The following is a 21,020-nucleotide window of genomic DNA, read 5'->3' as shown; positions in this document are numbered from 1 at the left end:
TTAAGTCGTCAGTAAGGCTTCCTGTCAACAGTGGGCTATTTCAGTTAACTTTTAGAAGAGTCAAAGGTTACACATGGCATTTTGACTGCATGGGGAGTTGGCACGCCAACCCCCGTTGTCTAGTTCAACTCTAGTATGGCAGGAAACGAAAATTTGTTTGTCTGCTAATTTCAGGATCTGATGTTCCCCATCACCACCTGTAAGCTAAGGAAAACACCTCTCAACAACACTTGGACAAAGCTCCTAGCAACCTGTCTTTGTCAGAGTAAGACACACACAGGCAATGTTCAAAGTGGATTCACCCATTTAATCCTCACACCCACCTACATGCTACTGTTACCCCATTTTTCACTGAGGGGGAAGAAGGCACAGTGTGGTGAAGTGATCTGTGCGCTCGAGGTCAGACAGCTAGCAAATTTCAGGCTGGAACTGGTCCCCAGAGAGGCTGACTCTGACGTCTGTGTGCTGAAGCTCTCCCTGAGGCTACTACTGTCCTTACGGGAAGATGAAGTGACTTAGAGGAAAGGTCCACACTGCTAGCTACTGGTGACTAAAACATCTTTTTGTACTCAAACATATCTCAGAGATCCCCCCCCTTCACTTCCTCCCACTACTGTCACCCTGGTCCAAGCTACCTTCACTTCCTGTTGGAGCCAGTGGACCAGTTTTCTAATTTGTCTCATTTCCAGGTTTAGTTTTCTCCAAAGTGCCTAAAGCCAGAGTGCTATTTTCAAAACAGAAACTGTATGACACTATGCTCCTGCTTGGAATACCCTAATAGCTTCCCATTGGGCTTGGAATAAAACTGAAATCCCTCACAGAGGGATACACATACAGAGCCCTGCCTATCTTTATAAATATGCTTCCCCCTCTGCCCTCCTGCACAAACTAAACCCTCCCCTTCTTGGAATTCACTGGCACACCAAGGGTTTTACCTCTCCAGATGTTTGGTACCTGCTACTTTCTATGCCCGAAACACCCTGGCCCTCCTTCTTCACCAGTCTTAGATGACGTCCTGAATGTCGCTTCTACAGACAAGCCTTCACAAAATCTTCCCTACTCAAAATTAGATGTCTATTAATATTTTTAATAGACTCCATTATGACTCTTCGTGCTTTCCAATTCTATATTTATTCATGCATTTACTGGTTTATTGTCTGCTTCTCTTGGCAGTTGGTGATATCCAGGAGGCCAGAACCAGGTCCTATCCACTCTGGTCCTCACTTACATGTCCCCAGCATACAGACCAGGTCCTAAGACATAATAACTACTCAATAAGTATTAGCAAAACTAATAGACTGGCATTCCAACCATGGTCTAAGATATAGGTTATGAGTCATATTGGAGCCACTGTATTTTTAAATGTTTAGATAGTATTGGATCTGTTTTATGCTATAAATCTTTCTTCTCCTTTATGAATCTTTTATAAATCCTCCCAAGTAGAACAGAGTAGTCTTTCCTTTATGCTATGCACCACTCTGCCTAGTGTGTATTTCTACTATTATATTCATTATATCCTACCCTCTGTTCATATTATTTTCCTATCTGTTTCTTTAGAATTGCTTCCTTTATTCCATTTATTCCATTATTTTTGAATCTTCAATGCCTGGTCAAAAGTCTAATGAATAATAAGTGCTCAATAAATGTTTCCTATATCAACAAAAAAGTAAGTAAAATGAAGCTACCTGGATTATCAAAAATTCTCAATATTTTTCAATATAAAATAGACATACCAGCTTTGATGTTTAATGTTTTAAGAAACCATTTTTTCTAACTAATGCCAAATTACACAATTTAATTCTATGAAAAATAGTATTTTTCCACACTAATAATCACAATTTCTTTTTTGCCTTTTGTTACATTAATAAACATTAAAAGAAGGCAATTGATATAATCCCTTCAATAAATCCAAAGAGCGCACTTGTGCAATAACTTAGATTTTAGAATATATAAAAGTCCAACAACTACGTTAAAGTAAAATAGTGTACTGTCCACCAAGGAAATCAACTACCCTTCTATCTCAACGACTCTGAACTTGACCGAACTAGGAAATAAGCACAAAAGATTCTGAAGTGTCAGTATATTCACCCATAGCAAATGTTCATTCTTGCTCCACACACAATTCTAACAAACTAGATTTTAGAACTCACAAAATACTAAGAAAGCATAATTAAGAGGAGGACTAAGGACTACTAGAGGCAAGCACCCTGACAAAAGCAAAAATTACAGCTATCAGGAAAGTAGGAATCAAACATTTATTAAAATGAACCACAGAACTAAAAGAAAAAAAAAATCCAAGAGGCATTTGGTTTAGTAGCAAATATTCTGTACTATCAATGTCATAACCTACTTATGGGTTGTAGTTCAATTTCTTAATTAATTTTCATAATAACTTTTCAAAAATGAAATTATGTTTAGTAAACAGTTTAAAATAATCGGAAAATACACAATATATTTTGTAGTTCTGTGCCAAATGATTAAAATAAAAATCATGGCTTAAATGTTTAAAGGACAAACAATCAGAAAACCTAAAATACCCAGAATAACACAGATCCCAAGAATTCTGGAAAGCTAATTTTTTACCACCTTGAAAAAACCTTTTTCTAGGAGAGTATACACTTACATGATAACCGAAACTATCTTCAAAGATCTGAAAGACACAAAAAGCCTAAATACAAAAAAGCTACTATACCTGTTGTGAACCACTAAAATTTGTTGAATTGGAGACTGAATTATTTGCATAAATAGTAGATGATGGTGCAAAACTAGAACCTAGAAATAAAGAAAAAAATTGCACTTAAAAAGTATCTCTTTGCAAAATTATAAAAACATTTCACTTTGCAGAAGCCAATGAGAGAAGTATATTTTTAATTTTGTTAAGGCAACAAAACATGAAATTTGAAGTTGAGAGATTTATAAGGAAATGAGTGCTTAGCTCTATCCTTCTTGTGACAACAGATAAAGTCTTTGCTGTAGATGTCTGTTGGACTAAACAGGAACACATGGGAACAGTCTTAAGGACAGCAGTTAACCTTTGAAGGTTAAATGCCTAGAAGAGCAGAGGTTTTCAAAGAATAAAATGTTATGCAGAGTACTCCTAGGAAGCTACCGGAACTTTCAAATGGTCATACAAGCTGCATATGCACACAGAAACCATTTGAGCTAAACATGTGGATAAGGTTAGCTTAGGAAACATAGAACCAACTTAGAACTGATGCTTGCAGCACCCTGTCTTTTCTTTCCTCCTCTGTCCTTTCCTTGGAGTCAAGAAAGATGTGAAGTGGGACTCAGACTAAGTATAGTACAGTCACGTAGGGCTTGAGAGCCTTCAAAGATTTGACTACAAAGTTAGAAATTTAATTGTTTTTTAAATTATTTTTTCAATTAAAAACAAGTGAGATTTCAATTTAAAGATCATTTTTTAAACATATGTTCCATGGAATGGACTTATGAAGAAGTAAAATGAAAGACTACTGACACAGCTGATTACTTGTTTTATCAGTGTGTTTAGAATTGCAATAATATTATATAATTAACACAAACTGATCTGGCCCAGAATATCCAACATGAAGTATTGGGGGGACCAATGAAAATGTACTCATGGTTGCTTTCATACTCCTAACTGACGATGTGTGGCCCACTGTGGCTTTAACATTTATGTAACTATATTTCTATATATACTACTATATTTCTACAGTTTAGGTAAAAAGAGATCTGCCCTTTCAGCCAAAAAGGTCTAGGTAATTATTTCACTTTAGTTGGACTAAAATTTCAACACTGGGTTGATTAAAAAAGTATGATTTACATAACCCCAAATGTAGACAGAACAGACACAACGGCAGAAAGCTTTTAATGCATTTACTATGTCACTAAAATTCTTTCTGCAACTACTACATAATGACCAAATGTAGAAGCAAAATTAAATACTCAGATGCAGAGGATTGTTGTTGGGGGGGGGGGGAGTACAAATTATATAAATATTTCTAGCATTAGAAATATTTATATTTCTAATTATATATTAGAATTATATATTGAATTGATTATATAATGAATATATTGAATATATAGAATTATATTAGTAATTATACAAATATTTCAAGTAAGAAATAAAGTATTAATAGAGGAGAGGTATTTGAGGAATGAACAGAAAATCCAAAATAGTTAAACGGTAAACAGGACTTAGAAAGGTATTAACTCAATTTTAAATATAATCAAAGCACCATTACACACTTAAGGAATATGGACAAGAAAACACACATGAATCTTTGAACCTCACTTAAATAGACGTCTGTGTATGATTGACATGGCTCGGAGGTTACTCTGCTTGGACTTAGTGTCCTGCCAATTTCATACAACTTCAACTTAAGTACTGAAATTTGGTATAGGTCACGTTTCCTGATGTATATTCAATTCTTTCCACCATGTTTTTTTGTTTGTTTGTTTGTTTTTCCTCTTCTCTAGCTATTTGTCTTCCCGGATGCAAACAGCAGTAACAATTAAAACCATTTTCACAAAGGCATATCCCTATTCTGAAGCCAAGGAGTCTCATCCAGAGAATTCCTCCTCGCGTAACATGCTTCCTGTGCGGTGGCTTACCTGGCATCTGGTAAGAATACGGCGTCTGGCCTGGCTGTGGGGTGGAAAACCCTGGGCTGTAACTGAGGCACCCGCTCTGTAATGGGGATGGGGTCTGTGAAAGTCCACTCTCCGTCTTGATGCCTGGCAACATCACGCCCAGATCTGTTTGGGAAATGCAGAGCACAGACCCTCGCATTAGTAGAATGACCTTGCTCCTGAGTTGTCACTTACGCTAGAATATCTAAGCACTAGGCAGCAGGATTACCCGCTCCTAAGCAAAGAAACAGAGGAAAGAGGTGCGATACCGTAAGTGGGCAGGCTGTAGGGCTGTCCTGTCTGTGAGTAGGCTGTGTAGACCGCTGGCTGCTGCATCCCCGAATACTGAGTCTGGCCTGCGTAGGCAGACATCGTTTGAGCTGCTGGTGTAGAAAGAATGTGTGGATAGGGCCTAAATATCAGAAAAATAGCATTACTGTGGCAACAAAGACTGCACATTACTTCAGACAGCTTAGATTCAGTGAAACCTTATCATAGCCAGGAAGTAACCCTCTTCTTCATCCACAATACAATTCTAACAACAGGGAAAGGACAAAAGTCCAAACGTCCGGAGCCCGGGCTCTGCTACCAGTCAGTATAGCGACTTGGGACAAATGGCTTAAACTCCTTAAAGACTTACGTCTCACCTATATCATGAGACATCTGGATCAGATATTAGATCTAAAGTCTTCTGTCTACAGCACTTGTTGACCTCTGGAATAGTATCTCAATTAATGTGCGGACCAGGGAAGTGGAGCCCAGGCCAGTTAGCATGCTCATGAGCTTACCTACAGTTTCTACCTACAGTCTCCCCTGCTGCTATACCACAGATACACAAGTCATGAAAAGTCCTACCAATTCTCTGCCGAGAACAGGACATTTAAGAAAAAAGAAAAGAAAGGAAAAAGGTAGGCAGCTGTTTCCTGAAAAGAAATGGAATGCCACTCCCTTTATTGTGCCACATTTTACAGAATGTTCCCGAATGGATATCCAAACCCCAGTCTGTACTTAAGGGCAGAGACTGTAGCTGCTCCAGAGAATAACATTTAAATGTGTGTGGATCATGACTCCAAAACCTTAACACATCTGGCTGATTGTAACCAAATTCAGATATATACCTAATATTGTTAAATTTGAAATTTCTACCCCTGCCTTCAATAAGTTGACTTTGTTTGTTGTAAAAAACAATGGAGCACATTATTCTAAAATATGTGCCTGAGAACTTGAAATCCCATGAAAATGATGTTATATGGAACAAATTATGAAGGGTTAACGTTTGAATAAGATGTAATCTTTTCAGATTTTCCTTAAGCTAGTCAGCATTTTTGAATTTTCATCCAGAAATCAGTGTTTTCTGGTTTGAGCTTGACGCTTTCCTCGAGGTATACAAAGATCCAGAATTAAAGGAACTGTCTGGACAAACAGGAGTATATCTCTGTTCCTGGATTTGTATAGGGTATTTGTCCATATGTCTAACCCACCCAACTGCTCTGTGCAAGCATCCATCTATTCAACTATCTTTGACACACTTACATACACAAAGGAATCTACTGAGCACTTACTTGGAAGGATATAGCTGTGGGGAATATTGATGTGCTGATCTGGGGCTGTAGCCACTACTTGTTATTACTGTAAGACACAAAAAAACCAGTGCAAAAAAAGTTGCTTCGTGAATATGTTTCACTAGAATGACAAAGCCAGTTTGAAGAAATTATCATGTTCAAGAGATGTTTCTACAAATTCACTCGTTTTCTAAACAGAAAAAAATCATTTTCTAAACAGAAACAGATGCCTAAATATTTTCTTGTAATGGAACTGCTTCAAGTTTGGTCTAAGAGCATAAAATGAAATCTCCTCACAATCCTTTCTCTTTGTTGTTCTTTCACATTCTCACATCAGTAGCATATTCTTACGTACGATTAAGTAGGAATAAATATCCTTGATTCCAGACCATTATGATTTTGTGACAAAGTAAATTTTTAAAAATTTTCAGACTTTAGGTTTTATGTTTTAAATTCCAACTAGGACAGCAACATACTGCTCTTCCTCCATATCTATTCTACTAAAAATACAATAAAATTTCAAGAAAAATGCGAGTTTCCAACTGCATTTTGAAATTGTAAAATACTATTATTTACATCCTCTAATTTTACCAATCAGATGAGCAGTTAAAAATGCAGAGTCCAAGATATCTGAGTACTAAGTGGAGTATGCATAGAAAGCATGAGTGGTAACACACCATGTCTTACGAAACACCATTGCATAATACCCCAGCGATCATATTTACAAATATATTCTGAACTATCAGAGACAGCACTTTCTGGAGGAGAACTCAAAAGTGAAAGTCAGGTCCTGTTAACATTTTGTCCTAACATGCAGCCCCAAACTGGACTACATTCAGAAGTCTGGAAGTTTCTCTTAACCAACTGCCTTGACTAAGACAGATGTATTGCAAGTACATGGACTCCATAGCGTTGAGGCAGTCCCTTCAGAGCCAATCCATACTGGGCAAGCACACAGAGTGTCTTTATTAGGCCATCTGCTGTTCATTCACTTTTCAAAAAGATTAAAGTAGTACACAATGCAGTGCTGGAATTAGTTTAGTCTAATCAATCATAGTTATACTTCAAAGTACTGTGTCCTTCCTAAGTTGTTCATAATAATTCTGGAGCTAAACTTTGAGAATTGTAAAAGTGACAAATAGGTTTAGGTTGCTAACTGTTTTATGAAACATGATATATTCCTACATCCAAATGCTATTAAGTACCCTTGTGATCTGTCATTTTGTAAACACATAGAATTTAGTGTATTTAAAATGCTATTTGGCCTGTAAGCTCTGAGTATGGAAAGTGTATTATGGTTTTTCATAGCAATAGCACAGAAAGTAAGTTTTCAAGGATATTATGAATCAGTTTGAGAATCATTGAATATGACGAGAGGTGTCAGGTTCTAAATGTTTTAACTAAACAAAATTTAAGTGAAATTGCTATTTAAATTTGCAAATCAATTGACCAATGAACCATTAATTTTATACTGATTTATTAAAAGCTTAATGTTTAAAACTTTCAAATCACCTTAACGAGAACATGCTTTTCCTACCACATTACAGATGCTAAGCGTTTATTACATAACAGCAATAGTGTTATTCCCCAGGAAATTCAGTCTGTTTCATTAACTCACAATAGTGAGCAAAAATATAGTTAAACGAGGCATAACTCCATGTGTTGTCACTTATTTATAAAATGTCATTTTATAGTAATCAATTCTTCTCAAGATTGCATATCACAAAACTGTTCCAAAGTGACATCAGGAAATGAAAAGAACCATCCACCAGAGCAACTTTTATTTTAAAAAAAAAAGCCAAAGAGCAAAAATATTTCAGAGAAAAAGCCCCATATACCTGAATGGAAATCTGAATATAGGATTTTCCTCCTGCTAATGAATGAATCTAGACAATATTAAAATAATGTACCCATAACAGTACCAAGGCTCAACATTTAAAATTTTTATTAATGTCTGTATGTTCACTTGCTAAATAGAATGCAAAACCTCTAGCTCAGAAAACTAAGATGTTCATACAAAACTTGCTTCTACACTAAAATGTATGTATTTATTCTAACTCATGAGTCTTCAGGTAACAGAAAACAACAAAATTTCCTTAAGGTGGGATGAGATTCCGCCGACCATAGTAAAGTCTGTTTCTACACAGGGCAGCTTAATCTCCGGTATGGTTTCTGGACTACCATGTACAGATTTCAGAGACGTTCCTCTCATTCCCCATTGTCATTTCAGTAAACAAGAGTTATTACCCAACACGCTCAACTCATTATATTCCATCATCTCTGCAAATAAAAGTAAACAAACTGCTTGTTTTCAAAATGTCCTAAAAGTTAATAAAAGCAAATTTCTATATAGTATTACAAGATTCTCAGAGGGTGATGCAAACAATTTTAAGGTTTTAGTCTAATTACTGTGACACCTTAGATCAGAGATTTTCAGTGGGGCAGGAGATGGGAAGTGAGGGAGCTGGGCAGGTAGGATTTTTACCTACAAGGGGATATTTAAAATGTCTGGAGACATTTTGGGTTATCATGACTGGGGAGTATTACTGTCCTTCTAGGATAGACAATAGGGATGCCGCTAAACCCCTTCCAATGCAGAGGACAGATCCTCCACTACAAACAAAAAAAGAAAAAAAGCCAAATTTTTAATAGTGCTACTGTTGGGAATCCCTGACTTTGAACACTTTGTCTAAAGGAACCTGGTCCATGGTGCTAGAAATGTTCTATATCTGAGCTGTTCAACACCATAGCCACAAAAAGACCACAGGCAGCTCTTAAACACTTGAAATGTGACTGCTGTGATGAGAGACAACATTTTTACTTTTACCAAATTTTAAATAATTTAGACTTAAATAGCCACATAGGGCTAGTGACTATGGGACAGCACAGCCTTAGATAATTCGTAAAAGAAAACTGGATAACTATTTATAAAGATAAAGATAATATGCATGAATTTTAGAGAGGATGACTGCTCACAACTATTTCTTTTCCCAGTTTTGTATTTTCCAATGGACTATTATAGAAGGGACTGCCAGACTCGTCAGACCACGGCTCTGCACTCACGCATACCAGTGACCAGCTGTGAGACCAGGACCGTCTGGCCTTCACCACCTTTAACTTATCTGCACCTCTGTGCTCCTGCCTATAAATCAGATCAGAGACCTCTGAAATTCCTTGTGGGACTAACGTTCTACAACGCTGTCATTTAGTTTTCAATAAACTTGTGGTATGGTATTTAAGTATGCCAGCAATTACTTAGTATTTCCACTTCTTTCCCTAAAAATGTGTTCCCAAAGCATTTACTCTGCAGAAAGTTTTACAAGAGTTATGGTAGGTGAGCAGTAAAGACTGCTAGAGTAAGCTGGTACCTATTTATCTCGCGGGAGGCAAGTGAATTGCTAGAAAGGATATGAATTGGCACATATGAGTCTCAAGGCAGAGTGTATGAATTATTACCTCTTTCTGTCTGAAATACCAATATTTATGTGAATACACAGCAACTGCTCCCAATCAGTGTGAATTAACGAGGGGGGATCATCTATTTCTATGAAAATGCAATGTATGCTTCAATATTATATTCAAGGACGTACTTCCACTCTTTATACCGGAAGCATACACACGTAAAACCTTTGCGTGTGAGAATATGGATGAAACGTAAGAAATATCATAGTAGACCAACAGAACTACAATGTAAATTACCACAAAAATTTCTCTATGTTTACTGTTCATCTTTGTGCTATTAAAATCCTTCTCGGGTTAAAAAAAAAAAAATCCTTTCACCAGATAATAAACTAAATATTGTAGCTTAAAATCTTTAACGAAGTCAACTTAATGCGTGTCCTTTGTGCCCACCTGGGAGTTATCAGGTATTTATATTTAAAAGGATTGCTGTTTAAAGATACGCTATTGTTCTCTTTGAAGCACTAGGTGAAAGTAGTGCTCTCAGGCTGGGTCCTAATGCAACCAGCATGTGTCCTCCAGCAGCCCATTAACCTTTAATACTTGTCACTCAGCTGCTTACACAGGAGGATTTTTTTTAAACCCAGAGAGGAAACAAGGTTATTTAGAAGGAATCAAATGGATAGTTTTACATCTCGAATGTTGGGAGAGAAGGGAGTTTTTTATGCCATTTAAATGGACAAGTTAAGGGAACAAAGCCAACGATTATGACCTAATGATTAAATTAAACACTGTATAAAATCATTACAAAGGAAGCCAGCCCTGCTTCTTTCTAACAAGGAGGTCAGAGGACAGTTTTGCTGTCAACTGCAAATCCAGTAAAAATGATTCCAAATATAATTTTTAAAAAATATACACTTCTGTCACCATTAGCTCTCAAAATAAACACATCAGACGCTAAAGTGATAAAAACCCACATTCTCGAAACTTCGTTTTGGTATTTATGCTGCTTATTCGCCAGGAAGATGATGTGTACCCCAATACGTAGGTAGCAACGCATGAGCTTGAGGCTTTACCTGACCCAGTAAAAGTTTCAAGGGCTCCATCTCCAGTGGTGGTTGCCGCTTCACTGCTGTTCAAAGGCTCTGTTTTGACTGCAAGGAGAGACACTATGTAGAAGAATAAGGACATGTGAGTTTTATTTCTAAATGTTTATCAAAGATGCTGACTGTTCCACTAGTGGCTTTTCCAACTACCATGGGCATGCAAGAGAACACTTGAGAAATCGATGAGGAAAGTTGTGTTAATTGAGCTTCTAAAAAATGGACATGCATTTCTAGAGGATTTAATATAAAAATCCTCTGACTAAGCTAGTTCTCTCAGATCTGGTTTTAAAGGCAGTCAACCTTATAAGGGGAAAGAGCAGTACACATGTTTGCATTTGTAACTCACCTAAGCACCCTCTGACATTAGAGTCAAAAGACAGAAAAAAGGAATCACAGTCGGTCCTTAGCCCATTTAATCCAAATCATAACAAAGAGATTTACTAGCTTATATTTTATTCTTCCCAAGGAGACATTTTTTTAAAAAACACATGATAGATTGCATAAAAGTACAATGGAAGCATATGCAAATAAAGAAACCATGGGCCTGTTCCTGAGATGGATGGACAATGAGGCACACAATAAATTTCTGTTTTTAAATATCTAAACAGTCATAAGATATTGGGGGTTTTATTTTAATGGTATAACAATTTTTAATGCATTATAGAGATAAGCAGAGAGAAAGATCATTTCTACAGCAGTTCTGAAAACTCTTTAAAAGGTTATTTCTACTCTGAAGTCATATATTTTGCCAAAATCCTCACTTGGGAGTGATGTCGGCAGGCACACATCATTATTGGCATTATTAGATGCAGTGAGTAGGGGAAGGGGGCCGTGGAAAAGCCCCGGCCTGTTTTTGTCACACCATATTTTCCCTTTGTGGGCAAAGCTCTGCTACATACATCACAGCAGCAAGGGGATCAACTAAATTACTTTCTACTGAACACCTCTTGTGTTTCCTGGTTATGAATGGAATGATACAGTTAAATAACTTACAAGCAAGCAGAAAACTATGAAGAAGCAAGCTGAAGACTAGCCAACCATGAGCAAACATGGCAAAAAGAATCCTGCAGTCAGAGTGTTCCCATCAACCAAGCAAGTCAGCAATGTTACTCTGTTAGAAAGGCAATCAACTAGCTGATAGAGAACCATGCAGTAATGATTATGCTCTCTTTCCACACAAACAGAATTGACCGGAACCACCCCCTCTTCCTGCCCCACAGTGAGCCCTGGAGTTAAGTTAGCATTCATGACTTAAGAATGTCCTAAAGAGGGGTGCCTGGGTGGCTCAGTGGCTTAAGCCTCTGCCTTTGGCTCAGGTTGTGATCTCAGGGTCCTGGGATGAAGCCCCGCATCAGGCTCTCTGCTAAGCAGGGAGCCTGCTTTCCCCCCCCCACTCCCCCCCCCGCCCCGCCGCCTGACTCTCTGTCTACTTGTGATCTCTGTCTCTGTCAAATAAATAAATAAAATCTTAAAAAAAAAAAAAAAGAAAGAAAAGAATGTCGTGAAGATTTGCCCAAAGATTCAGAGGAGTACTGTAAATGTTGGAAAGCAGTAGTGAAGAAATTTGGATTACTTACCCTAGCAAAAGGGAAGTTTAAGCTTGCCCTATTTTTCAATAACAACAATAATCTGAGGCATAGGGTCTAGTTACTGTATAGTGATAAATAATGAATTGGTGGTGAAAACTTTACGGTAGTAATTTATATAGTAGTCTATTACATAGTGATGCATTTATAGTTATACCTGACTGCTAATTATATTTCCCACTACAAATTATTAACTACTACAAAACTATTTATCAGGAGCTTACTATGTGCTAGACCACTGACATGGAGCTGATCGTTAAAACAACTCTGATGGATAGGAACCACTGTCTCCATTTTATATAACAGAAAGCTGAAGGGTGGGCTAAGGAGTTTGCATTCATTCCTTTGCAGGAGATGAAGAAACTATGATCAGAACTCAGGTCTTTAGCTCTCCATCCACAATCTCTCCATCATAATAGCCTGCCTTCAGGTATAAAAATGGTTATGTTCACCACAGGGACTCCTCACAAAGGCTCAGAGATGGATAAGAATGGCCTTATTCTCCAGAGAGCGTATTTAAGAAAAAAAACGTCAGAAATGAAAACTGCAAATATGAGAACAGGCTACTACAGTACATTTTCCGTGTCTTCTCATGAAATTTCTTAAAAGGCGATAAGGAGCAAGTGTGAAAGCAGATAATAACAACACACACTTAAAAGATATTTAATATGTGCCGGGGGCTGCTGCTATGCTTTCCAGATATGAACTCATTTCCTCCTCATGACGATCCTATGAGGTAGATAATATTATCATCTTACTCTTCAAATGACTAAGCTGAAGCACAAAGTAGCTAAATAACTTGCCTGTAGTCACATAGCTAGGAAGAACTAGAATTTGAGACCAGGTGGTATGGGATCAGAATCCAAATTCTAAACCATACTGCCTCTCAGGAAGCACGAATTATTCAAGAATTCCTTTCATCTGTATGAAGGTGATCCAGAGTGTGGCCAGGATGGATGTAAAGTTCTCTCTCTGATGTAATGTCCACGTTCGACTTCTGACAAAAAAGCACAGCCCAAAGCCTTCGGCAACACTAATACAGTGGACAGTCTCTTGAAACTTCTAAATTCTAATGCTGGCTAAATTCCTATGTACATGGGCCTAAATCTATAAACAATACTTATAAAATCGTTGTAAAAAAATTCCATAATTTGCTTGTGAATTGAGGAGGAAGGATCAGAACGTGAGCTGGGTCTAAAAAACTAGTCTAGAAGCCAGACATGAGGATTAGTTTTGTTACTTTGGATCCCAACTTTGTATTGATGTTGATTATAATCTCCTCAATTTGCATGTTTCAGGTGGTCAAAAGGAGGAGGAAGAAAAGGGAGACAAAGAGTTTGTAGTTGCATTCACTATACTGGAAATGTTGCTCATTAAAATTTTAAAGGTCTGAATTCAGTCAACGACAGAAAAAGAAGTTTCATTTTACCAAGAAAAGGCATCTGTAAAAAGCATATGAAGAGAATCATAGATGTTAAGAAGCGTTCGGTGTACTAACATGCATGGATTTTAAAGTAATAATTCAACAAATGGATTTGGGGAAAAACTGCACATTATTGCTATTTATTTTTCACATGCAGGTAAGAACAAAAAGGAAAAGAGGGAAATTTGATTATGTTGCTACAGTAAGTAAATTATTCTCACATTAGGTCGACATCAACAAACATCTCTTGAGCTCCAAGTAAAATGCAAAATAATTTGGTTTGATTTTGTGAACAACAAAAAAAATAACATTAGGTAATAATAAACAGTTTGCTCCTCCAGGGGCAGAAAACCAAGAGAAGTGAAATGGACATTCCATATATGATTAGTTGATTAAAAAGACAGAATACAAATGAGTATCTTAATATTTATGAAACAGGTTACTAGGACAAAGGAAATACTATTTTAATTATAAAGGTTTGAAAAATGTTAAGTCATTTTCAATAAAGGTCCACATATATTTGAAATGTATTCTGATTTCTTTTGTCTTGGTTTTGCTTCTGTACTTTAAATTAAATATGCCATATACTTTTCTAGTGGCAGGCAACTTTGTTTTTAGTTAAATATGTGCAGAGCATTACTGGAAAGATATTCAAAAATGAAACATCTTACTATTTTCTAAAACTTACAAAAATCCTCATTCCAAATGATTATCAGTGTATATTCATGGTCACATTCAAATGTATTTTTTTCTCACTGTATTTCACTTTTCTTAAATTAACACAGGTTCAACAGGGTTTTTAACCTATTAGGACAGTGTCCAGAATCATTACATGCTATAAAATGGAAAGGACAATCTTCTATAAAAGAGAAACATCATATTTTTCAACAAAATGAAACTTACAGACAAATGTTTGGATTTCAAAAGCAACAATCATATTTTAAAATTCGAAGTTAAAGAGTATTGTGGTTTTACTCCTCTATATACTCAAAATAAGTAATTCAGAGTTCAGGGTTAATTCAGTAATTCAGGGTTTCTCTGAAAGTGAGATGAGAAACTATATATAGCACTTTGTACAGAACTTACTATTTAAGAAATACAAGCATTTCTTGTTATATAGTTGTAATTTGGATGTTTTTCACAGAGACAGATGTTTAAAAATAAGTCAAAATATTTTTAATATATTGATTATAATATATTGGTATAATTGGATTTTTTTTTACCTTTAAAAATAATTGATACCTATGGACTAAATCAAAATTGTACAGGATTATTGTCCGGGGTCAGCTGTGCCTCAACCTTGATCCATACCCTCCTACACATATTTTCAAAGCAAATTTAATCTTGTCTGTTCAGATTATCTTTGGAACTCAAGTACAAAGTTAATGTATATTAATGATTTGTGAAGAAAGTCTGTTTATTGTAATAATTCAAAGTTCATGTTCATTAGTTGCACTAGCAGAGTTAATCCTTGAAAGAGAAGGTGACCCAAGTAATTTACATTTTACATTTCATCTTCCAAAATCTGTGATTAAACTGGTATACACTTAAAAGACATACATATGCTAATTCTAAATATACTTCTTTCTGAACCACAAAATCACCCGTAGCTCCTTCTGACAGCACAGGTGTTGCAAAGCATTTCAGGAGGAGTTAGATCAGGAAGGATACAATTTATAACACTGCAGGGGAGCACGCAGTATGGCCTACTACTTTTTAATAATTAGTATAGCCTATGATTTAGTTTGTCTGAATCAATATGTTCACTCTATCTATGAGCACCAAGTGTCTTTCACTCCTAAATATCCAGAAATAAAATAATTTTTGTAAAATAATTTAATAAAGCAGCTTATGGCTTTCATTTAAAAAAAAAGAATCTAAAAAGAATAGAGGCACGATAGTAAATGGTTCTACTTCATGAACATGTAACATTCAGAAATAAACCCCTTGCATAAGAAAAATCATGTGTATAATAAACATAATAAAAATTCTGAAAGATTCTTTTCTATGATATATAGATTTTAAATATAGAAAATGTTGTAAATCTGATCAGAATGTCTGATTTAGGTTCCCCCAAACCTTCTCTCTAAAGCATTTTCTTAATCTCCATGTAGAATCAAATATTCCCTCCCTCTGCTATGCACTCACCTTGAACACATTATGCACTCATTACTTTCTTGTCTGTTTCCCTCTGCTAGACTTTTGGTCCCTTGATGGCCAGTATCATATTCTATAGGTCACTGGGTTCCCATTTCCTAGCACAGAGCCTGGCATATAACAGGAACTTGATACATTTTAATTGAGAAAGTGAAAATCCACTTTTAGATCCTATCCTAAGCAATTCCAACAGATGTCTTTCTGTAAAGTACAGCTAATCGTGAATCTTGACACCATTAAGCAAATAAAAAGCTTATGTATTTCTGCAACTTTTCATAAGATCGGCATGCATTTATATGCGTAAGTATGCATATACATGAAGGACTCAGAGCATACATATAGCTCATCTCGGGGGCAGCAAATTACATCCCACATGCCAAATCTTCCCCATGGCCTGTTTCTGGATAGCCTGTGAGCTATGAATGACTTTTAAATTTTTCAACAGTTGAAGAATATCTAAAGAAGGATATTTGTGACTTGTGAAAATTCTGTTAATTTCAAATTTCAGTGTTCACAGATCCAGTTTTATTTGAACACAGCCAAGCCCATTGTCTATAGCTGCTTTTGTGGAACAACAGCAGGGCTGAATACCTAAAACAGAGACCTTATAACCTGCAAAGCCCAAAATATTTATTATCTCACTCTTTGCAGAAAAAAATTTGTTAACCACTGATCTATATGCTAGGGTATGATTGAATATATTCTACTTTTATTGACAGTTCTACATTTTAACAATTTTACAAGCAATAAAAATTTGAAAGAAAAATTATTTTCCAATATAAATCTGCAGATGTAATTATATAATTAGCTCTAAGGTGTTGAAACAGTTTAAATCACTTCAAAGAATAATGTAATATATTTAAGAGTACCAATGTAATATGGTAAGATATTAAGGGGACACTATCAACTTATTCATATTAGTAAAAACTATATAATTCAAGTCCTTTTGAAAACCTCAAAGTTAAAGGAAAGGTTTTCAAAGCCACGAAATTAGCTTTTGCTTTTTTCTTTTATTATAATAATTTTATAAAGGGATCCAATTCCCACAATAAAACCCAAGATTAAAGATAAAACAGTTTATTGTCAATGGGAGAGATATGCACCAAATCTTTGTTTGTGCTATAAATACCCAACATACACTCATACAATAAACTCCCCGAAGTCATTAAAATTCATAAATTCATAAATTTCATGTCAGTAAGCCACCAAGATTACATCGTTAACAATCAAAGTATACCTAACATTTTATTACTAAAAACTTGCCTTCTTTGGCCAGTTTGCGCATTCTAAATGCAGAAAAATATATTTTATGACCAAATATTAGAAAACCTTTTAACATAATGTATGTTTTCATTTTCTTTTAAAACTATTGCCTAGTCATTATTGAATTGTTAATTAAAGAAAGAGAAACATACTGGTTTTTACTGGCAAGCAATTTGTATACACTAGTATACAGTTTAACACAAAAGCTTTGGCAGGGAAATATTATTTTCCTCCTTTCATAGAAAGAGATTAAAGCTCAGAGAGGTTAAGTGACTCGTCCAAGGTAACACAGCTAGTAAGTGTGTTCCTCCTGACACACAATTCTTTGTTCTTCCCACATGGCCACATGACTCTTAACATTAACACTAAGAACTAGGAAAATCTGATACTTAACACTTAGAAAAATATATCTGGTTGAGATTCATCTAAATTACTAAACACTGTACATATTCACTATGGTAAAGCTCCCATGTTACATGAATATCTGAAAACAGAACAATAGCCAGTGAGCTAAGAATGTTTTTCACAAATGAAATGTTTTTTTAAAAAAAGATCAAAACTAGAATATTTTGTGTTGTCATAACTATGAAATTTGAATACTGGGTTTTATTGGAACCTGATGAATCTCATTCATTTATGCATTGACTATGGCTGCTTTTGAGTTAGGATGGCAGGGTGGAGTAGATGAGACAGACATGGTATGTTCTATAAAGACTAAAATACTTACTATCCAGCTCTTTATAGAAAAAGACTCCTGAGTTAGAATTAAGAGAAACTAAATTCTTGCAACAGATTTTTAAGTATAAAATGTGTATTTCAAGGTGGAAATGGAAAACATTTCAAGTTAAAATTATTTTTAAAAAATAAATAATGGATATAATGGAATTATTTTTCACTCACTGGTCATATATTTTCATTTAATCAGAAACAGAGAGATCTGGCCAAACTGCCTATCCTAACTATTCTTTTGTAATGCACATTTCCAACAGGTAGGGAGGTCTTCTTTTTAATTTTACTATTGGGTGATTCCATGTTAGTGTTATAGTCTTGTTTTTATTTTTGATTTTAGTAGTATATTAGCTTTTGATTTAGAAAAAGAAAAATGTTATGGCGTGCCTGGCTGGCTCATTCATTGAGTGTGTGCCTCTTGGTTTCAGCTCAGGTCACAATCTCAGGGTCCTGGGGTTGAGTTTTATGTCAGGCTCTGCGCTTAATGAGGAGTCTTCTTGAAGAATCTCTCTTTCCCTCTCCTTCTGCCCCTCCCCACACTCTCTTTCTAATAAATAAATAGCTCTTTTAAAAAAAGAAAGTTTGTTTACACTTCTATATATTTTCTGTATATGAATGCAGTAATTATAGTTCAAAGTATTTTAAGGGTTAATACTGATTTATAATTTTAAATGTGTAGCTTTCACACTGATAATTCTTTAAATGATGGAATTTTAAATGTTTATGTTGCTTTAGGCACTTTAACTGGATTATTTATTGACAGCCTTAAAATCACAGATATCTTTTTGCCATGTTAAGAATTTCAATGAAGACAGTCTGTAGGTCACGGGGATGACCAAGATTGTATGTCTGTGCAATCTGGTTCACCCACTCTTAGAGCTAGGGCTGCTGTGCTCTATTAGGCACTTAGATGATACGTAGTTAGAAAAACAACAGATGCATATGTTGGCGCAACATTATAAACCAATGTAAGAAAAAATACCATTGGTTTAAGGAATCTAAGATTAGAATACTAGTTGGTAAGGAAAACACATAGTCAACTATTATCTATAAGCAACAAAAAGTCATGTTTATTTCTCCTTTTTTGTTACAAGTACCTAACACAGAAAAGGAAATGCAAACAGAAAGAGCCACAGAAAGCAAACCAGAAGGGCAATACCAACACACCCAAACACATGCAGTGTACCATCATCTCTCATACTTGTTGCGGAAGAGGGGGTGTTGCAACTCAGCAACCAGTCTGCAGTGTTTAAAACAGTCATGTTGTCCCCTGGGAACAGGAACAGTATAAGGGTTCATTGTCCGAATGCCGGCTCAGTGTGCAGGAATAGTCTTCAATGCCTGCACTGGTGCCTGACCTTTTAGCTAAAATCATAACTGCACTGTATGATTTTTATCCTTTATTTTATCAGGTCTGTTTTAGTTCCGTTAAATACATATACATGATGATTAGTGAAACTCCAAGATTTGATTCCAAAGGTTTTAAAAATCTTGTTACATGTATCTAAGTTAAAGTTTAAATCTAAATGTCCTTACACCAGAAATCATCACTAAACAATCTTAAAAATTTGCACTCCCATAATTAAATAGCTAAAATTATAGATGCATGTTTAGAGACAAATAAACATCATAAACAAGGGAATGTTAATCTACAAAGGGTTTGGTGCAAAACATTATTAAATACAGGCAAATTGCAATGCATACAATTTTACAGAAAAAGTTTAGACTGCACAGTTATTTTAAAATAAATGGGAAGAGGTGTGTCAATTTCATAAATACTTATTGAAATTTTAAAAGAAAATATGATGTGGCAAATGCTGTTATCTAATAATATTATTAGTTTATAAATTAAAACAAATGCATATACTTTTTCTCTAATGACTAAAATAGATAAAACTTCAAAATGATGAATAATTTAAAAAGTAGTTTACACATGTGTATATATATATCATATATATAGGTATGTGATGCATATACATATTCTGATGCAAAAATCAGACCATATCTTTTGATGGCTGAATGCATATTATAAAATCAGTAGGGCAGAATATTTGAAATAACTGTTATTGTTACCATATGCTATGGCATGATTATAAGCTAATCAAATGAGAAAGTATCTGAAAAAACTTTAATTCCCACTTTAAATACATCAGGTATTAATCTCCTTGAAAAGAGAGTGCAGCAGACATAAATATTTTTCTATTCTCAAACCTCTTAAGAAAAAAGGTTTTTAAGAAAAATTTGGGGTAGCCTCTCTCCTGCAATTCAGAATAAAACCAAAAACTAGTATAATCTCTCTTTCTCTCTCTGACACACACACAAGATCAGAGTGTAAATCCTTTTGGCCACATTTTCTACATTTTTGTTTTGAAATATTTCCTAGGGCAAATACAAAAAGGAAGCTTTGCTAAAAGTCTTTAAAATGTTGTTCAGGGATATCTACTTTTTCTGATTTTTTCCAGCTACAGAGGAGGTGCAAGATAATCAGCAGAATAATAATCTATTAGCCATATCGTCCCCAGACATAATGCTGATTATGTTATTGCTGATAAGGATTTATTTATTAGTAGACTCCTAACATCTGAAATTATAGCAAACATTGAAAAGTGATTCTGGGTGCCTCCGTGGTGGTACACTTACCTCCTGTTCCATTTGTGGTGACAGATGTACTGCTGAGATTAGCCTTCTCCAGTTTGGAGCTACCAGGAGTATCACCACTTCCAACAAGAGGATGAGGACTTGCAAGGTCCTGCATTTCCATAGACCTGTTAGAGCAGGAAGAGCAGAGCAAAAACTAAAATCTCAGCAATGATTTCTTAAAAAACGACATATATTTTTTTACTGAGCACACATGTGATCTCACAGTAAGAATGGAGACTAAAAGCTAAGACTTCTTTGTTAGCTAGATGAACATGACAGTCCATTAAAGATTAATAAATAAATACAGCTTCCATGATAGTTGAGCTTCATAATTTATTTGTAATCCTATAACTATTCTGTATAATAAAGTACAGAAGAAATATTCTGTCATCTTAGCTGTTTAAGTTGATAGGGATACCCTCCCTCCTACCTTGACCATCTCTATTATAAACATGTAGAAATGCTGAAAATATTTAACCCCTAAAATTTGATGTCCTCAGCCACCAGTGACAAAGAAATCAATAGCTAGAAGTAAAGTACA

The 21,020-nt window shown here is 35.4% G+C and overlaps 1 protein-coding gene across 4 annotated transcripts in view; it reads right to left on the bottom strand.

Moving 5' to 3' along the window:
- LOC111147636 (EYA transcriptional coactivator and phosphatase 4) overlaps positions 1-20,615 on the bottom strand; it is a 65,506-nt gene extending 44,891 nt beyond the window's left edge. The window contains exons 1-7 of one of the 4 annotated variants that reach the window (XM_022503825.1): positions 20,480-20,606; positions 19,041-19,109; positions 10,652-10,744; positions 6,177-6,243; positions 4,884-5,026; positions 4,597-4,740; positions 2,693-2,772 (exon numbers count right to left, since the gene is read on the bottom strand). In XM_022503825.1, the coding sequence (XP_022359533.1) occupies positions 2,693-2,772; positions 4,597-4,740; positions 4,884-5,026; positions 6,177-6,243; positions 10,652-10,744; positions 19,041-19,109; positions 20,480-20,600 (717 nt within the window). In that variant the 5' untranslated portion in view covers positions 20,601-20,606. Of the gene's footprint in view, positions 1-2,692; positions 2,773-4,596; positions 4,741-4,883; positions 5,051-6,176; positions 6,244-10,651; positions 10,745-19,040; positions 19,110-20,479 lie in introns of all 4 variants that reach the window. The other 3 variants (XM_022503826.1, XM_022503824.1, XM_022503823.1) reach the window with 3 other exon arrangements.
- Between the last annotated feature and the right edge of the window lie 405 nt (positions 20,616-21,020).

Source organism: Enhydra lutris, unplaced genomic scaffold, assembly GCF_002288905.1.
Source record: "Enhydra lutris kenyoni isolate GAN:26980312 unplaced genomic scaffold, ASM228890v2 scaffoldscaffold17, whole genome shotgun sequence".
In the NCBI taxonomy this organism is placed as follows: domain Eukaryota; kingdom Metazoa; phylum Chordata; class Mammalia; order Carnivora; family Mustelidae; genus Enhydra; species Enhydra lutris.
This window is presented reverse-complemented; position numbering and strand designations above follow the sequence as displayed.